General features: G+C 45.0%; 1 protein-coding gene across 2 annotated transcripts; it reads right to left on the bottom strand.

Moving 5' to 3' along the window:
- Positions 1–1,609: 1,609 nt before the first annotated feature.
- ARF1 (ADP ribosylation factor 1) lies at positions 1,610–15,508 on the bottom strand. Of its 2 annotated transcripts, none has more exons than XM_065050298.1 (5): positions 15,317–15,508; positions 5,673–5,852; positions 4,933–5,043; positions 4,181–4,305; positions 1,610–3,163 (listed from the first exon to the last, which is right to left on the bottom strand). In XM_065050298.1, exons 2-5 carry the CDS (start codon positions 5,818–5,820, stop codon positions 3,002–3,004), a joined length of 546 nt encoding a protein of 181 aa, XP_064906370.1. In that variant the 5' UTR covers positions 5,821–5,852; positions 15,317–15,508; the 3' UTR covers positions 1,610–3,001. The 2 variants fall into 2 exon arrangements, with proteins under 2 accessions (XP_064906370.1, XP_064906371.1); XM_065050299.1 differs by lacking the exon at positions 15,317–15,508 and adding an exon at positions 14,757–15,134.
- Positions 15,509–20,090: the final 4,582 nt, after the last annotated feature.

Below are 20,090 nucleotides of genomic sequence, written 5' to 3'. Positions count from 1 at the left end.
GTGTGAGAAATACAGATAAAAATGACGGTGAAAGAGCCCAGCCCTATCCCCAGGGCAGGGGTGGAGTCACCATCCCTGGGGGGGTTTAAAAGACATGGAGATGAAGTTCTTAGGGACATGGGTTAGTGACAGTGTTGGGCTAATGGCTGGACTTGATCATCTTGAGTGTCTTTTCCAAGCAAAACGATTCTGTGATTCTACCTCCTGGCTGAGCTGCTGCACCAGTTCCAGAGTGGACTGGGGAGAAACCACCAGTTCCAGGGTGGACTGGGGAGAAACCACAGCAGCTGCAGGGCAGATCCGTGCTCGCCCTTTCCCCTGGCTCAAATCCCCAGGGGCCCAGCTGAGCCCAGAACAGAGCCAAGCCTGTGCAGGACTCCCACAGCTCGCTGGGCCCAGATAACATCAGCACATTCCCCATCTCTCCTTCCAGCCCCAACCAGAAACAAATTGTGTGGAGGGGCAGGATCTGCAGTCTGGACACCACACGGCCCCTGCACAGACATGTCTTGGTTGCAAACCATCGCTTAGGAGGAGCCTCTCCACTTAGGGTGCTGCGTTGCAGCACGTCACCTGCTTTCTTTAGGGACGGGGGACAAAAGAGTAGCAGGGGACTCCACATATTCCAGCAGCGCAAAGCAACGCCAGCAAAAGAGCTGGCCCTTCAATTCCCTCCCAGAACAAGAATCAACGGATGTCCTGCCCTGCTGACACGCAAAAGATCCTGAATCAGAGCTTGAAATTCAAGGCCAGATGAACAGCTTCGAAAGAATAAACCTGAATTACAGGAGTTTTGTAATCCCCTGTCATTGTTTGCTTAACACTATTTACCCTTTACTACAGCGATGGGTGTTAAGAACCCTGGCTAAGCCTGACCCTCCACCTGCAGCCCCCAAAGCTGAAGAGAGGGCAGAGAAAACACTCATTTCACTCCACAAGGACAGTCCTAAAATAAACCTGCACTCAGGATTAGGGCTGGTCTGGGCACACACATTAAGCAGCTGCCTCCTGGCACAGCCACAGTCCCCTCTGACACCCAGATCTCCCCACTGGCGAGGCTGCTCTCTAACCTATGTAATACATACCTTTAATCTTACACTTTTGCAGCCTGTGTAAAGGGGAATCCGCTGCAATTCCAGCTGGGAAAACAGTGTGGCCGTCAGCAATGAGAAGCTGCAGGACCATCAGCTGGGAGCAGCTCTGCCCCAGGTCCAGTGACTGCAGAACAGAAAAAACACACAAACCAGTGTTATATAAAGTCTGCCTTCCATTTTTTCCTCTCAAAAACTGCAATTTCACAGAGCCTGTTATGAAATGGGATCGGCAAGAAGAAAAACCTGTTGTTGGAAGTGATGGGGCTACTCAAGAAGCTCAACAGATGTGCCTGGGGCAACGAAGTGACTTCCAGAAGAAGCCAATTCTCAACCAGAGGGCTACTGCCCACTTCTTCACCTGCACGAGTCCAACGAGGAATGATACATTATTTGGAAAATATAGGAGATGTGCCAGAATTTTCATGCAAATCGTAAGGTGGCAAAATGCCGACTGGATTTGCATTAATCCAGCATGCGGTGCTGTCCAACAATGATATAAAGCAACCTGATACCAGTGCAAGTTTCATGAAACTTTTTATTCAACAAGTATGATTCTGCCAAGATGATCAAATGAACAGCAAGGCATAAAAAACATGAAATAGTTAAGAGATTTTATTCTAATAGCTTTAATTACAGTGCTTGTTTGTCGAAATGAAAACTGAAAACAAGTATACAAAACAGTTGATTACTAATTGTGTATTGAAAGCAATAAAGGTTTCCACAACACTAAATAAACCAGTTCTGATAGTTCCTCGAGTTAAAGTTTAACAGCTCCAGCTTCTTCAGTGTTTATCAAAATACAAAAGAAAAAGTAAAGAGGTCTTTTTTTCTGATGGCAAATCTGAACCTTGCAGTATGAGGGATGCCAAGGGTTTTCACACATATACAGATATGGGATTGAACACTTCTAGAGTGGAATGACTCTCCAAACTCTCATGCTTTTTTTTTTCTAGACGCTATACATTGATGTTTGGTGTTTTTCATGGCAATTCTTACGTTAAGTACAGTACTTTCTACCTATAGAGCTTAGGACTAGTACAGGCTGTGCTTTCTGTGGAAAGGTTTGCCTTCTGGAGTGGTTTACACACAAGGAAAGTACAAAACACTTTTGACAAATACGACAGGCTAAAAATGTCGACTTCTGGAAATTATTCAAGTTCCATGAAAGTGATAAATCTCACCTGAACCACAAGTCAGATGTTTAGCATGAGTCTGCAAGCTCATCTAAACCAGGTCTGACATCTCTTTTAACGAGTATGAACAAATATGAGCACGTACTATGAGCTACAGAAAAAGCCAGAGATCTATTAGTTCCAATCTGTTCTTTAACCAGATGAAGCTAATTGGGTGTCGATCATTGCCTCACCGTGTCAAAAAGAATCAAGAGTCACCACGTTAGAGCTGGAACAGCAGAAGCTATGTCAAACGTTTGTGTGCTGAAGTGTTTTTACTTTTCCTTGACTATTTAAAAAAATACAGAATTCAGGTTAAAAACCAACCACCAAAAATGGATCTCTCAGACCTCACAACCCAACCGAGATCGTATTCAGCTCTACTGCGCAAGGACCTTATGTTAACCCACTTCAATCCCTTCCAAGTACTAAACAGTGAGTTGATTCTTTACAATAAAAAAAGCTGAGTAATATTGCATAGGAGTACCAGAAACTGCCTCATTGGAAACGAAAACTATTTACATTAAATAAGAAACCTAACTGTTTTCAGGCTTGTATTTGCCACATTTACAGCATGATGCAATATATACTGTGACAAAAAAGAAATGAAAACAGCTTCCGGCACTCAATACCACAAAGTAGCACAGTTTGCCACATTAGAGTAAAGCGAAGGGCGAATAAGAGGAAATAAGAGGGAAGGGTGGAAAAAGAGGGAAGAGGAAGGTTTTTACGGTTTCATTTCTGGTTTCGGAGCTGATTGGACAACCAGTCCAGTCCTTCATAGAGACCATCTCCGCTAGTGGCACAGGTTGCCTGGATATACCAGTTCCTGTGACGAAGAGAATGCAGTCCGAGTTTGTCTGTGATTTCTGCTGCATTCATCGCGTTCGGCAGGTCCTGAGGGAAGGAAGAAGAGTCATTTTCTGCCCTGCTCACTGAGAAGAAGCTGTTTTGATCATCAGCTTTACAGCCAATTCAAAGTTAAGAGCCCTTGGAGCTTCCCTTTGTGAAAAGCTCAGTGGATTACTTCCATGTTCAAGCTATTTCCCCTATACAGACAGAAGCCCCAAAGGTTTAACACCACAATCAAAAGCACATATTATGGAATATTTCTCTTCAGAAAACAGAAGTGAGACGGATGACATTTGGATCAAGTCATCAACCCCCTCAGCAATCAATTACAATTGCGTACAATTCAAGGGCCGTTTCATCCACTTTCTACTCTGAAAACATTTTCTGCAACTGTACTTATGATTTAAGCTCAACTTTTATCACAAAATCGTACTTGCCTCAGTACTGTTTCTATTTATAGTTCCCCTTTCTTGCTCCTAGACAAGGCTTATGGCCGCTTTAACGTTCACAACTGAGCCTGTGCAATCGAGAAGCAGGATGCTATTCCTTCTGTAAGTTTATTAATCATATTTAAGACCTTCAACATTTGAGTTTAAGCTACCAAGGCCTTTACAAACAACAGAAGGCAGAAGTCTGGGTTGCTCTGTGGCCTGGAAGAGTCCAGTTCAACTCAAATACATTAAGTCAGTCCAGTGCTTCCACTAACACCAGTAGTGCCCTCAAACACTAAGGGGAGAATTGAGGGATGCTCTGGAATTCTGGCTTTAATCTCTATTTGAGGGAAGCTTGGGCAGGTACTGTACTTAAGCCAAGCCAGCTTTAAAAATCAAACTAGTAGAATTCTTCACTGTAACTGAAAACACAAGAATTTCTCTTAGTCAAGAATGTTCAGATGGATGCTCTTTTCAGATGAGAACAGGGTAGTTTAGTCTATGGGTTTGCCCTCTTCAACAAAACTGAATGGACATTTACTGAGAACTTATTGATTATTACACTGAAAAACATCAAGTTCCATGTATGTTTCCAAGAATTCTTAGAGAAAAACATCTTTCCTGGGCATACCTGTTTGTTAGCAAACACTAATAAAACGGCATCTCTAAGCTCATCTTCTGCCAACATTCGCATGAGCTCTTCTCTGGCCTCATTCACTCGTTCTCTGTCATTGCTGTCAACCACAAAAATCAGACCTAGAAAGAAGCAAACAATGCCAATAAGCACATAACTAAGTTATTTACACATGATACCTACATCTGGAGGTCAGAATGACTCAGTATAGATCAGAAAAATACAGGTTTTTTTATTACTGTAATTCCATGTCTGAGAGAAAGCCTGCTCTTGCTGAGAACTGGCAAGAATGAGTGTTCATGGGTGTTTTTGGAACTTGTGCACTTCATTTACATAACCACTATTATCCAGTGAGTAGCAACTCTTGAAATCCTGTGACAAGACTCAAATGCACACACGTACATTCTACAGGCACACAAGGGGAAGAACTGACAAGTCCCAAGTTCACAGGGCTGCTGGAGCTTGTAGTAAAGGCTCTGAAGCAAAGGCAGAGAGCTGTGGCACTCAAAGAAAAATCCAAATTCCAAGCTGGTTCTGAGTCAGATGGACAAGGAAGACTGGTTTCTAGATTTCTTCCCACCCCTCTTTGAACCTGCACTAGCTTAGTAGAAGAGCATACAAACACACCCTCTTATAATAATAAATATTTCCCTCCCCCTCTCAAGAAACTCAACAGTATTATCACAGAAATGATGTTAAAAAAACCCTATTTTGATTCTGGAAAGCTGCGATTTAATATTCAGACTGACCTTGTGTGTTCTGGAAATAATGGCGCCAGAGTGGTCTGATCTTATCCTGACCGCCTACATCCCAGACTGTGAAGCTAATGTTCTTATACTCTACTGTTTCCACGTTGAAACCTAAAATAGAAATTGTGGCAAAAATATCAGTTAAACACAGTTGGCCCTGGACTTGTTATATTTACCAAGTCACACTCAGAATGTCATCATTAAAAAAGTTGTCTTAAAATATAGATATATAATGAAGCCCTCAAAGCAGACAAATGCAGGTTTTCTGGAACTCCTCCTCCCACCACCACTCCCACCCCAGGCAAATTAATGATCAAGAGCTGTAATTTCTACCTACCACATCATGACAAAAAGCCTTGGGTTTTAAGGACTGCAAATAAAATAAAGGATCTCTCTGATCACACAGCTCTTACAGTCACCCTCTGCTTCTCAGTCTAATTTACCTGATGTCACAAGATGCTTGGGAGGGCAGACTGCCCTTCTGTAGCCCGTAAAGGGCTGTTCTACAAATGACTGAAGAGGGATGGAGTGACAAACCAGAATCATGTAATCTCCTCCCCTGCTGGAACATTTGGCTGTGCCATCCTCATACCACGGTTTCAGCCAGTGTTTGTTCTGACGGTCAAGTCAGAGCACAGCACTAAGTCACTTAAATCAACAGAGCAGCAGCTGAGATAAGACACAAACAATAAGACTCAAATCACAAAGCAAGCAGTTATATAAATGTAAAAAAATCTTACCTATAGTAGGAATAGTAGTTACTATTTCACCAAGTTTAAGTTTGTACAAAATAGTGGTCTTTCCTGCAGCATCCAGACCAACCATTAGAATACGCATTTCTTTTTTGCCAAAAAGGCCTTTGAAGAGGTTAGCAAAAATATTTCCCATGCTTGAGATATGTCCTCACTGGCCAGTGAAGTCTAGAAGAAAAAGATCAGAGTATCTTTCATGAGTTACAAAGGCTGTGTTCTGACCAAGGCATAATCAACCACCAAAAAATGTATGGGATAATATGAATTCTTCACAGACACACCAGCCATCACCATACATTATTTTTCTCCATATCCAAGTAATATAAAGGTGAACATATTTGCCCAAATTACTTGTTATTAAAAAAAAAAACCTGAGTGTTTTAAATCTTTCAAATATTCTTGCAGAGATTTGAGTAGTAAATACTGTTCTCGAACTTTTGTCTGTAAAACTCATGGTTTGCTTTCAATGCAACTCATCACTTTAGGTACTTTGTCCCCCATTTTTATGGGATAATTTATCTGCAGCCTAAAGTGTCGCCATAAAACACACTTCTTCTAATTAACCTGCAGTTAAAAAATGTTTTAAATATGTGCTCACGTCTTTGACGCTTAGTACACCAATAGCTGGTCCTTCTACAAAGGAAACTATATATATATATATATATGTATATATATATGCAGTTTGGATTCTTTCCTACTCAAAACAGTTTCCTTCCTCTCAAAGCCCAAGGAAACAGCCTGCAAACACAACATAAAGACAAAGCAGTATTACTTTTGTTAACACTGGAGGAAGTAAATCCATAGTTACTGAAATTTAACCATCGAAAATTAATAGCCACATTAAAGGAGGGAGGTTTAGAAACTAATGTTTCTTCCTTCACTGCGAACACTTCTGCTTGGGCACTTGCAAGTGATTAACATCATCAGGAGGTTCCTGTTTAGGAACTGGAGAAACTGCCTCTCCAGCCCTCAGACACTCCCTGTGTCCTTGGGACGGGATCCACCCCACCACAAATTCCACATATTTTCCCCGCTTTCTAAATTTATTACAACAAAGTTTACAGCAAGTTTGAAATCACCAAGAGAAGTATTATTCTGCTCATATAAGGCAGGAAAAAAGCAGCCTGAGAGCTTTACAGGGAGATGTAGATGAGGATATTACACAGCAACAATTCACACCTTTGTCTAAAAACTCTCAGATGTCAGTTTAAAGAGACTGAGTCCAACTGAAAATTCAAGCTTAAGACAGTAGGTAACATTCAAAGGATGGGTTTCCTGTAAACCCAGTCACACAATTTAAAGCGCAATATGAAGCTTGAATCATCTCTTGAAGATATTGTGTATTTCGTGATGAAGCTGTGTGCTTGAAGCAAAAACCTCACTGTAAACAGACTTCACAGAATATTTATGTTCATGAAAACAAGCTTTGAACTGAAAAGCACAGCACAGAACAAAACTTAGCTCTGTGCCTGGGATGTATGAAGCCTGGGTTCCTCACTCCACACTGGGAAAGGTCTAAGCAGTTCTGCCCTTTCAGGAAGCTTTGCTGGATGCAATTTTTAACCCAAAAGTTAAGCACTGTAACATTAACAAGGTCACATGTCTCAGCACAAGCAGCTCCCTAACGAAGTTCAGAGTCCACTCCAGAGTTCTGAATGACATCACTCACCCCTTGCTGGAGTAACTCGAGTCAAAGATTCATTTATTTTAGACGACTGAAGCTCAATGCGATCAAAACTTTAAAACTAAGCTCTTCTATAAGCCAAACAAGGTAGCCTGTGGATTAAAACCAAACGGAAGGCCTGAAAGTTTTATTATCCCACCGTTTCCTTCGTATTTCTGGAACACAACCATGAATATTCAATTCCCACTTGAATATATGAAAGCTGTATAAACAGGAAGGTTAATTAGGAAGTAGAGAAAACAGTTTTTGCTGAAGTGCCTGTTTATCCAAATCGCTCACCCAGCAGGAAATCTCACTCCCAGCCCACAGCAGCAGCTCTTACTGCGCTGTAAAGTTTTCCTTTGTCCGCCTGCTCACGCTACCTCCATCTCCTTCATCTGAAAAGCAACAGGCAGGGTTGAACTGTAACCTTTTACCAGAGCTCTTGGAAGCCTCCAAAGTAAATATAAACACTTTTGTAGCAAGAGAACCTTGCAAGCCCTGCAAAAGAATGCATTTCTTTTGTCTCTGCATGTTTATTATAGGTCATTAAATGCTTGGCTCAACAGCAGTAATCAGGTAACACAGCAAAATCTTAGCATTTACATCCACAACACCTTTCCACACCCTGAAGAAGTTGCAGTCTGCTTAGACTTAGCACTAACACTAGTGAATCCCAGTAGATCCTTGTTTTCCTGGCAGTTATTTCCAGCTCAAGTTTGCCCTCCACCACTGAAGCTGCTTTTTTACCACCCATCCTGCCTACTTTTTTTCTTTCCACTATCCAAACCACTTCTGTAACTTATTTGGTACTTCAGGGTAGGTGAAACTGCAGAAAGTCCAATTTATTTTTATAGGCAGTGTAGTACACAGTCCATCCTGCAAGACAAGTGCATTTAGACATTGAGTAGAAAATAGTGAAATCAATTGCTGATCAAAAGAAAAATACTTGGAGAAACCCATCTGCAGAACTCCCACAACTGCTGTGGTTCCCACCAGCGACTTGTTGGATGCTGCTGGGGCGAAAGATAACGTCTGTGTCTTCACTATCAGCCTGACAATCCTCTGACCAGCAGCTAAAATCGTGGTCATCTACCCACAGAAATAATACTCCCATGATTTTGTACATTACACTCCTCTCCCTGCATCATCCCTGACAGTATTTCATTGATTTCTATTACCTAAGCAAAAGCACCTTCCTCAGCATCATTAAAATCCTCAACCAAATCCTCATCACAACTGTGAGCGGCCATCAGGTTTCTGATTTTCAGACCATTTGTGCTGTTGAGCAGCGGAGACACCACCACAGCAGAAACTGCTCCGATGGTTTTGAGCTGCTTCCCGGGACTTCGCCGCCACCCATTAATACAGCTCAGCTGAGGGATCACGCGACGATTTCCACCGTACCTCAGAGCTGAATCTGCTTATTGTAATTCTCATTTCAGTCTATTAGTTGGATCATGAGAACTAATATACACAGTCTGAAAATACGAGGAAATTTAAGACCATGCACTCCCCTCACTCTTCAGGCAACTTCAACATTTGCAATCTATATCAAGACTTGCCAATATATTGCCTATATTCAATACTAAAGCTTAGCTTTCTCTTTTCCTCGATTTAAATGCTGTCAGGAATTGCTATACTGATCATTTTAGAAGCACAAGTTCAACAAAATGCCTGAAAACATAAAAGACTATGGCTCGTGAGCTGCTTGTAGTACTTCAACACATCTTCAAAAGAGGTATCTATCAGGCTAAGTAGGAAGATTTGTGGATTAAAAAGAACAATTTGAATAAACAGCACCGACTATTTTTGCAGAGTGCAGTGTGAATATTCCCTCAGCATAACTTCAGCTTCCAGAAATGGAAACTCACCACTTCTCACCAAACCCAGAGCACCCTGAAATTGAGCTTTCTGTATGACTCTTGGTTCTCCCTGCCCCCTTGACTGTAGTTTACTCCACCTCAAGATCCTCACAGGAGTAAGAACCTGTTAGGCAGGTTCAGGTAAGATATAATGTGCCATTGGTAAACAGTGAGAAGGACATTCACTGGATAAAACTGCAGTTTTCTTTCAGGAAAGAAGGTATTTTCAACAGCCTGGTTTTTAGTGATCCATTTAGAATTAAAAGAACAAGCAGCTTTTTTCAAACAGGTTCAGTGTAATGAGTTAAAAATGAATTTCTACAATAGTGGGCAGGCTGGTGTCTTGTTAAAGCAATATGGCCCATGAGGAATAACTAGAATTTGCTTTTATTAATTGTACGTGGTTAGAATCAAAGCTCTGGGGAGTATCTCAAGGCCAAAGATCATTCAACACTTAATCTTCTGCAGTATTTTGCATTTAACTGTACGTTAATGCACTTTAATGTAGTTTTATCCAGGCTTGTTTATCTTGAGAAGTCAAATACACTTCTTGACCTCCACATTTCTTGGATAAGCTATTAACAAGCCATCCTACAGAAGTATGGCCACAAGGTTATGTAGTATGTAAAGAAAGTATAACTACGTCTTCAACTCTCTGCATAATCTTTATTTTGAACCTCTAGTAAAGTTCTTTTTGACCACATAGAGATGAAACTTCACTGAGCTGGGAGCTGGGGCAAAACACTATGGTTTCTTTCAGCTTTACACCATTTCTTTAAATATATCATAGGAGACAAAAATCAGAGGCTGAGGCACAGAATGCTACATATTATTGAGTCAAATTATGCCAGCAGTATAGAAATACATTTATTTCACTTACCACATAAGGCTCCCAAAGTGAAAAAGCAGCGATCAACACTTTTCAAGTGGTGTAACAAAAGTTGCTGGGCACAATAATTTTGGCAATCTGTTCTCTGCAGCCAAAAAGTACCAGCAGCAATGAAGATCAAGCAAGAAAAGCTTAATTCTTGTCCCTTCTCTGCACAGCACACTGAGGTACACAGGGCATTTGTTTACATCTCTCTAGAACGTCCCACTTCGAGGAGAGGTGAACACGGTGCCACTACCAATGACATACTGCAGTAAAAATACTAATGCACAACGTAAAACCCCTAACAATTGCAGGTTTATCAAAAAGCTTTTTTTGATTAACTGATTTACTACCAAAAGCAAATCTCTGTTTAAAGAAAAGTCTACTTGACATCAGCCTAAGCATTACATCCACCTCTAACACAATTAGAAAAACTCAAACCCATAATTACTAATCTGGTACTAACACATTAGTTTTGTCAGTCACGGGAGAACAAAATTGTTCAATTTGATATTCAATTTTATTATTTATTATTCATTTGAAGCCTAGTCAGTTATCGTTAGTTGGGCCTGTATCATATTTTTATTTTACGGCATTCTAGAAAGTTTTAAATTAAAAGTGTCAAGAGAAGTCAAATATTCATACAAAAGATCAGCAAACCCACGTGAAAACAAGACGTGAGAAAGCTTTTTTTAAACAAAAAAATCAAATTTAACATCTGTTCTTGGTGTCATATGCAAGAACAACTGGCAAATAATTTAAAGTGTAAATCTAACCTGGCAGCTTGTTCTTTACAATATAAAGTGTGATTGAAAAGAGAATGTGAGAAGGGATCCAACAGGAATAGAACACTGTTAAAATTTCGGATTAATCTGGGCCCACAGTATTTAACACCATCGCTCAGCACGCACAGTCAGTTAAGTACAGCTGCATTCTTATGAACTCAAAGCAATTTCTTTATAAAGTGTTCTGTTACAGTGCAGTTTGAAAGACATTCTTGATCAAAACACTTCTTTATATATAGCCAGGGTGGCCCAATACATGACTATACCAGTACAGTTATATTAAACTATTTTTAGAAGTTGTTTACTGTCCTTCCACATCTGGTAACAGGAGTGAAATATGACAACATATAAACTCAAGCCCTTTAACTTGTGGGCCTTAACAGTGGAATTTAGCTTAAATAATTTTGATTTAAGTTACTTGAGACTTCAGACCATACTAACATCACTAGGTATAGACTACAGGCAAAATTTAAGAGAAGTGAACGAGTAGGTTAGGTTCTTTCTTCAACAGAGGATTATCTTGGACATAAATATCATTGTAAAAGCCACCTCAGTCACCTCTTCATCAATGCTAAGTCTGAACTTCTTTATAGTTGTACCCATTGAAGTCAGGAGAGCATTAACTGTGGAGATCAAAACCTCCCACTGCAACAATTTTCACACTGGAGGCTATTCTGCCAAGCATGAGATGGAAAAGGCACCCTAAATGATCATGACCTTGTTATTTGTCTTTTAGAGCAGGTTACAGGAAAGGTTCTGGCACTGAAGCATCATCTGAAATAGAAGTTAAAGATATGCAACCATTGGATTTGGCCAAAGGCTTGCTGTGAGCAACCAAAAAGCACCCAGATGCACCACTGAGTGTTCAAGGCAGATGGAGGACAAGTTGACTGCAAGTGAGAAGCTTGGGGAAAGAAAATCCAACAAATGTGGAGGTCAAGAAGTGCATTTGATTTGGTCCTTATGTAGCACCTTCATTCAACCAAAGCAGGCTGAACATCTTGCTGTCTCTACACATTACCCAGACAGTGCATTTTCCATGTGCTGTAACATTCTCTTGAGAGCACGGTGCTCATATTGGCAGGAAAACAAGATGTTTCCACTTAAAAGATCAAAACAAGGGCAAAGGAGGGAAAATTTCCTTTGAGGTCATGCCTGTTTCTCAGACACAAGAACTCCTCACTCCTAAAATATTGATCCTAACAAAAAAGTCGCTAGCGAGCAAAGAGGGTAGGTTGCTTGACTTGATACTCAAAAAACCAAACCAGAGTTATTCCCTTATTCTCACCTTGAAGTGAGGGAAATAAGCTATTTCTGTTTCACAGCAAAATCTCAAATGGTTTTACGCAGTTATACACCACCTCGCATAATTCAACAGCACGCAAACTCACACAATAGGAAAACCACATCTGGTCTGCAAAATATTTTATTTAAAGGATAGGCTGACAGGTAGAAAAATACAGGAGGAGTCACTGTTCATGCTTTTAGATAAATCACATCCATCACCTCCCTGCAGGCTGCCTGTAGCTGCTCAGGAAATAAAGCGGTGCCGACAATGTAGCTGTGACACCCAAGTTTTGTCCGTGACTTCATATCCACCTGTTAAACGGGGCACACTGCTGTGAGAACTGGTTATTACAAAGTGTTTCTTTTCACGCAAGCTTTACACAGTTTTTTGAAGCTTGATTTCAAAATCTTCAATTTTGAGCCAAATATCCTGTTATTCATTCCCAGTAACTGGGCAGTAAGTCAACACTGACACTCATATTAGAAATAGCAAGAACTCACATGAGAGCTTCGATAACACAACTGGCTTTAAGTTTGGGGAAAATGTCAAAGCAGAGCCCACGCAGCTGGTTGTGAGGTATGAGATCCGCATATGGATAAGAGCTATATTAGACATGAGAGTGTTATTAGAATTGAAACATCAGCAGAAGTAGTACCACAGTCCTTCAATGTTTGCGTGTGTTAGAAACAAGAAATAAAATTGGATACTCACGAGAGGAAAGAAAAAAAAACCCGCTGAATAACACAGAAAAACAGCTGCTGTAGTAGGAAGCTGATTATAAACTTCTTTACTCATCAGTTAAAGAAAGGGAATAATGGCTGAGGACAGTCTTAGCTCCAGCACAAGCTCTCCAGTAGAAAAACTTTCAAGAGATTTCTAAAAAAGAATAAAAACTACCCCTTTCCAGAAAAAGTTCAGTTATGTTCACCACATTTATCCACTGTAAGGCAATCTAGATGTTTGTGAAAGCTGTTGAGATCTGTAAAAATTCTCTGCAGCTTTTATTCCTAAAGCAATCTTTTAGATTCAAATAAACGTGGTTCTTTAAATTCAACCACTGCAAATTCTGCTGTAATCTTGTGTCATGAGTTTTTCTTCCTTTCACCAATTAATGTAATCAATAGCTTATCTGATAATTGTGCCTCAGCAAGATGTGTGAATGCTACTGCTTAAAGCAAGCTTTCAGACAGGTGTAACTGGAGCACAATGCAATTTGGGGAACGACAAGGACCAGAATCCAGCCCCCTACTCCCACATACACTTTCTTTGCCTTGAAAAGCTGTGACTAGTCCTGCCCCCGCCTTGGTCAGCATGACTAACACACAGGGACGGAACTACACGCACCCAGCAAAAACGCACCACTCCTGCCCAGTCCCTTTCCACATTCTGACTGTGTTTCACAATTAGGAAATCTTAAAAATTCAGCAAATGCCTCAGACCACTGAGGACTGATTTACCTTTCGGTATTTGCCTTTTAACATGATCTAGCAACTATTATGTGTATCACAAAGTATCACAGCAGCAAAGGCCGGTCTGAGTGGTGATGACATCTACTCGAACCATTTTCACTCCTGGTGCTCTACTGCAGTAGAAGCGTCAATAAACTTGGCAAAGTAATTGAGTTTAAGAGGTTAAGTGAGGCGAGTTTCCTCACCCTTTCACCCAACGTAATTACTACAGCAGGGAAAGCAGCCCAACAGGGTTCTCCAGCACCGCAGACATGTTCTTAATGTCATAAAGTCAGTGGCATCATACCAACCTCGTAAACTTTCCTTTTAGAAAATCCCCTTTTATATCTGTAAGACTGTGGGTACTTATACGGACAATATGATTATAAAACTCCTGAACAAAAGCCAAGTAGCAACCCTCTACTTCAGCTACAGTTCCTTTTTCCTGCAGAAGTGCTCCAAATCAGCAGCAAAAATAGTAATAACGATATTGCCAAATGACCTTGGACAATCCGACTCTGTTTCTTTGCCTGAAAAATAAGGTTAATAGAATATCCCGCAAAGGGATGTTGTGAGCTTTGCTGCTCGCAAAACAAAGTTCAAAGTATTATACAAATAGTTGGCGTTTTAGTGATTGGCAAAGCTACATTTGAAAACAAGACCTCTGGATACAGCTCTAATCAACCTGTGGAATTTGGTTTGGCAAGAGCCAAGCAGCAAAGCAACAAGGTCAATGTCAAAAACAACATTTAGGCAGTTTTATGACCCACCAGAGTTTTAATTGTGCTCTGTCGGGGCGACAAAGCAACCCCTCTGTTAAAAGGTTCCCATAGCTGCCCTATCGCTTTATCAGGCAGAGGTTATCAGCCTGAAGTATCGTGTTAACTGCTCACAGAGACGGGATATAGTATTTTCAGACAGAATATAATAACTTCCCTCCAGGAGCTGCTATGCCGAGGCAAACCGATCTCCTACAGCAGCGAACCCAAGCCATGGATAGCAAAAACACAGTTTGCTCCAGGCTGAAGCTGGACTCCTCACCATCAACCTCTGAGTCCAGGAAAAAGGCCCAACTCAGCAGCCAAGGGCTTATAGGAAAATAACCTCTGTGCTATGAGTTCCATTCGAGCCTCATTCCCCTTCCCCTATTACCAGATGTCTGAGATCCGCAACGATTTTTTCCGGGGGAAGAGGAAAACGAGGAAACGCTTCTCTCTCATCAGACCCGTTCAGGCCGGAATGAGCGAGTTTGGGGAAGGGACGAGCCCGTCCTGCCGCATCCCGCCTGGTTCCCCCGGTAGAGGGAGCGGTGCCGGGGCCTTGGAGCGGTTCCCCCTCCTGCCCACGCCTCCTCAGTTGGGAAACGAAAGAGCTTGGAAAGCAAAAGGACCCCCCCGGTGCAACCGCCCAACCCCAAAGGCCTGAGGAGGGCGGATGGGGCCGGGCCCAGCCGGGCCGCTCCCCAAGGCCCGCGCTGAGGGCTCCCCTTCGTCCCTCTGGCTGCTCTCTCCCCTCGACAGCCATCGAGGGAAGGCGGTCGGAGGAAGAAAGTGAGGAAAAAAAGCGAGCGGGCCCGCCCGCCGCCCCCTCCCCTCAGCGCCAAGGCCGCGGCGCCTCAGCCGCCGACCGCGGGGTGTGGGCGGGGGGGAGCAGCGAGGAAAGGATTGGGATGAAGGGAGCGGAGGTATCGGCGAACCCATCGGCGAACTCACCGGCGTCGGCTGCTGCTCCGGGGCAGTGTGTCCGGCTGTCTGTCCTCGGCGTGTCCCGCTCGGAGCCGCCTGCGCCTCTCGGCCGCTCTCCGCCCAGGCACACAAGATGGCGGCGCTCGGCGGCCACGTCAGTGCCAGCCCGCGCGCGGCACCACGGGAAACCGAGGAGGGCGGCAGGGGGCGGGGCGAGCGGGGCAGGGGGCGGGGCCAGCGCGGGGAACCTCACCGCGGGGCCGGTAGGGGGGCGGAGTCACGTCTTTTGACCACGCCCACTGTATGACCACGCCCAGTGTATGCCCACTCCCCGAGTTGCTCCTCCCGGGCGGCTCGTGACCGGATGCGGGGCGCGGGGGGGGTGGAGTGCGGCGAGCAGCGTGCAACGTTGGGCACCGAGCAACGGGAACCGGGCAACGACGGGCACGGAGCAACGGGAGCCGTGCGACGGGAACTGCGCACGAGCAACATGCAACGACGGGCACCGAGCAACATGGGCACCATGCAACGAGCATCGTGCGATGATGGGTGCTGTGCAACGAGAACTGTGCAATGATGGGTGCCGTGCAACAATGGGCACCGAACAACGATGGGCACCATGCAACGATGGGCACTGAGCAACGAGAACCATGCAACGAGCACCGTGCCAACGGTGGGCACCCAGCAATGAGAACCATGCAACGAGCACCGTGCCAATGATGGGCTCTGAGCAACGAGAACCATGCAACAAGCACCGTGCCAACGATGGGCACCCAGCAATGAGAACCGTGCAACAAGCACCGTGCCAACGATGGGCACCCAGCAATGAGAACCATGCAACAAGCACCGTGCCAACGATGGGCACCCAGCAATGAGAACCGTGCAACAAGCACCGTGCCAACGATGGGCACCCAGCAATGAGAACCATGCAACGAGCACCGTGCCAACGATGGGCACTGAGCAACGAGAACTGTGCAACGAGCACCATGCCAACGATGGGCACCCAGCAATGAGAACCGTGCAACAAGCACCGTGCCAACGATGGGCACCGAGCAATGAGAACCATGCAACAAGCACCGTGCCAACGATGGGCACCCAGCAATGAGAACCATGCAACAAGCACTGTGCCAACGATGGGCACCCAGCAATGAGAACCATGCAACAAGCACCGTGCCAACAATGGGCACTGAGCAACGAGAACCATGCAACGAGCACTGTGCCAACGATGGGCACCCAGCAATGAGAACCATGCAACAAGCACCGTGCCAACAATGGGCACCCAGCAATGAGAACCATGCAACGAGCACCGTGCCAACGATGGGCACCCAGCAATGAGAACCGTGCAACAAGCACCGTGCCAACGATGGGCACCCAGCAATGAGAACCATGCAACAAGCACCGTGCCAACGATGGGCACCCAGCAATGAGAACCGTGCAACGAGCACCGTGCCAACAATGGGCACCCAGCAATGAGAACCGTGCAACAAGCACCGTGCCAACGATGGGCACCCAGCAATGAGAACCATGCAACAAGCACCGTGCCAACGATGGGCACCCAGCAATGAGAACCGTGCAACAAGCACCGTGCCAACGATGGGCACCCAGCAATGAGAACCGTGCAACAAGCACCGTGCCAACGATGGGCACTGAGCAACGGGAACCAAGCAACGATGTGCACTGTGCAATGTGAACCGTGCAATGATGGGCACCATGGAACAATGGGCACCATGCAATGAGCATCGTGCAATGATGAGCACCATGCAACAAGAGCCATGCAGCGATAGGTCCTGTGCAACGATGAGCACTGTGCAGTGAGCACCGTGCAACGACGGGCACCCTGCAATGAGCACCGTGCAACGAGAACGGTGCAGCGATGTGCACCATGCAATGATGAGCACCGTGCAATGAGAACCTTGCACAGTGCAGTCTGGTGTGTGCGGGGCTGCGCATCGCCCCGGGGGATGATGCAAGGTCCTGCACCTGGATCAGGGCAACCCCCAGTGTCAACACAGGTGGGGGTGAAGAGATGGAGAACAGCCCTGCGGAGAAGGATTTGGGGGTGCTGGTGGATGAAAGATTGGACATGAGCCGGCAATGTGTGCTTGCAGCCCAGAAACCAATCATACCCTGGGCTGCGTCACCAAGAGAGTGGGCAGCAGGTTTGGGGGAGATTCCGCCCCTCTGCCCCGCTCTGGTGAGACCCCCCTGCAGTGCTGGTCCAGCTCTGGGTCACAGCACAGGACACACATGGACCTGCTGGAGAGGGGCCAGAGGAGCCCCAGGAATGACCCAAAGCTGGAACAGCTCTGCTGGGAGGACAGGCTGAGAGAGCTGGGGTGTTCAGCTGGAGAAGAGAAGCTCCGGAGAGACCTTATTGTGGCTTTTCAGTGCTTAAAAGAAGCTGATAAGAAAGATGGGGACAGACTTTTGAGCAGGGCCTGTTGCGATAGTATAAGGGGTGATGGTTTTAAACTAAAAGAGGGAGATTCAGGCTGGACATGAGGAAGGAATTTTTGACACTGAGGGTGGTGAGAACCTGTCCCAGGTTGGCCAGAGAGGTGGTGGATGAACCATCCCTGGAGACATCCCAGGCCAGGCTGGACGGGGCTCTGAGCAACCTGAGCTGGTGAAGATGTCCCTGCTCATGGCAGGGGTGGCACTGGGGGAGCTTTGAAGGTCTTTTCCAACCCAAACCATTCTGTGATTCTATGTGCATTGTGCAGCATTGTCCTGGGCCAGACTGGCCAAGGATTCACTCTTTGGGGTCTTGCATGTCCCATCATGGTCTGCAGTGTGCCAGTGATACCAAAAGCTGGAATTATCTTGTTAAATGCAGGCCTGTGCTTCTCAGTATCAGCACTATACATCCTGTGCGTGACTGTAATAGATTAGCATATGCATATGTCCTGGGACCTCTTAGAAATTGTGTGAGTATTCGTTGTTGTAATGTAATTCTCAGAAACTGTATGAATATTCATTCTTGTATATAACAAATGTGCTTCTGGTCTTTGGTGTGCATGTCAAGTGGAGGGATCCCCCATGCACCCAGTGCTGCAATAAACTGACATTGGCCTTCTAAACTATTGCAGTATTTGGAGAGTTTTCTTGGTTACTGATTCGGTAACACCAGCCTATGTGGGAAGATGTATCTGCCTTGTGCGATGTGGTGCGTGCTTGTCTGACTGGGGCCTGTGAGTGCTGTGTTGCTCAATATGCTGAGATGTTTGGGGCCTTGTGCTGAGGGATGTGCTTGAGCTGTAGAATCCATGAATCACAGAATCATTTTGGTTGGAAAAGACCCTCAAGACCATCGAGTCCACTGTTAACCCACCCTTGGCACTGCCCCATGACCCTGAGAACCTCGTCTCTGTCTGTCCAGCCCTCCAGGGATGGTGACTCCAGCACTGCCCTGGGCAGCCTGTTCCAATGCCCCACAGCCCTTTGGGGAAGAAATTGTTCCCAGATCCAACCTCAACCTCCCCTGGCGCAACTTGAGGCCGTTTCTTTGTGTCCCTGTCTCCCCCCAGCTCCTGTTCTCCAGCTGAACCCCCCAGGTCCCTCAGCCGCTCCATCACACTTGTGCTCCAGCCCCTCACCAGCTCCGTTCCCTTCTCTCCACTCGCTCCAGCACCTCAAGGCCTTTCTTGGCGTGAGGGGCCCAAAACTGCCCCCAGGATTCGTGGTTTGGCCTCCCCACGTCCCAGCACAGGGACGGTCACTGCCCTGGGCCTGCTGGCCACACCAGTGCTGGTACCAGCCAGCATGCTGGTGGCCTTTTTGGCCACATGCTGGCTCATGTTCAGCCACTGTCACCAACACCCCCAGGTCCTTTTGCACCGGGCAGCTTTCCAGTCACTCTTCCCTGAATGTATATATGTATATATTTTACATTGGAAAGCTGACAATGTATCATGGGGTTCACTCGCATCTGATGGTGACTTTGTGTTCCCCACCCTCACACCTTCTCCATCCTCTGGTTATCTAAGTATTTACTATATAGGCACAGAGAGTCAAAGAAAATCCTTCAGGCTCTTTTACCCCAAATAAAGCAGGACTGCATGGAGGGCTCCCTTTGCTGGGCAGCTCTCCTGCCACTTGAGTTCACTTTTGAGGCAAAACAGAGAGGATTTAGTAAAGTTTTCACTGTTTCTGGTGCTGGAGAAGGCGAAACAGATAGAGAGGACCCATAGGATTGAGTGTACCAAGTGCCGCTCCGACCCTTCTGTGCCTCAGTTTCCCCATGCAGGGAAAAACGCTTTTACTTCTGTCTCCTTAATAATACACAGATATGGGAGGGAATAGGTGAACATGGAGCAATTTTTTAATTCCACATGGAAAGATGAAAAAATTGCATTTCAAATGCTCAAAAGATCGGTGTAAAAGCAACTGTTAGTGCATATGCTCAATAAATTTAGAATTATTTCCTCTTGGTTTGGGATAACTTTAAGATAAATCAATGTAATGCGCTGTCCCAGGCTAAATACTAAATACTTCCTTTATTAAAGACAGGAAGAGGAGTTTTGAAAGACAGCAGGAAGCCCCAAAATCTGCTTATTTCTAGATTTCCTCCCGACGCTCATGGGACGTTAATACCCCCAAGACCTCCCTCCCCCTGTCAAATGTGGCTGAAATCGCCCAGCAGCTGAAAACATTACGCAGAGGCAAGAGAAAGCAGACGGACAGATGGACGTGAGCCCAAAAGCTTCTTTTCCTAAAAAATTGGGTCACGCTCAAGAGCGACGGCAACAACAGGGCTGAGAAACACCAGGAGGGAGCCTGGGCTGGAGACAAAACCTGCCCT

This window comes from Columba livia, chromosome 2 (assembly GCF_036013475.1).
Source record: "Columba livia isolate bColLiv1 breed racing homer chromosome 2, bColLiv1.pat.W.v2, whole genome shotgun sequence".
NCBI lineage: Eukaryota > Metazoa > Chordata > Aves > Columbiformes > Columbidae > Columba > Columba livia.
Note: the sequence above shows the minus strand (reverse complement) of the source record. Positions and strands in the feature narration are given on the sequence as shown.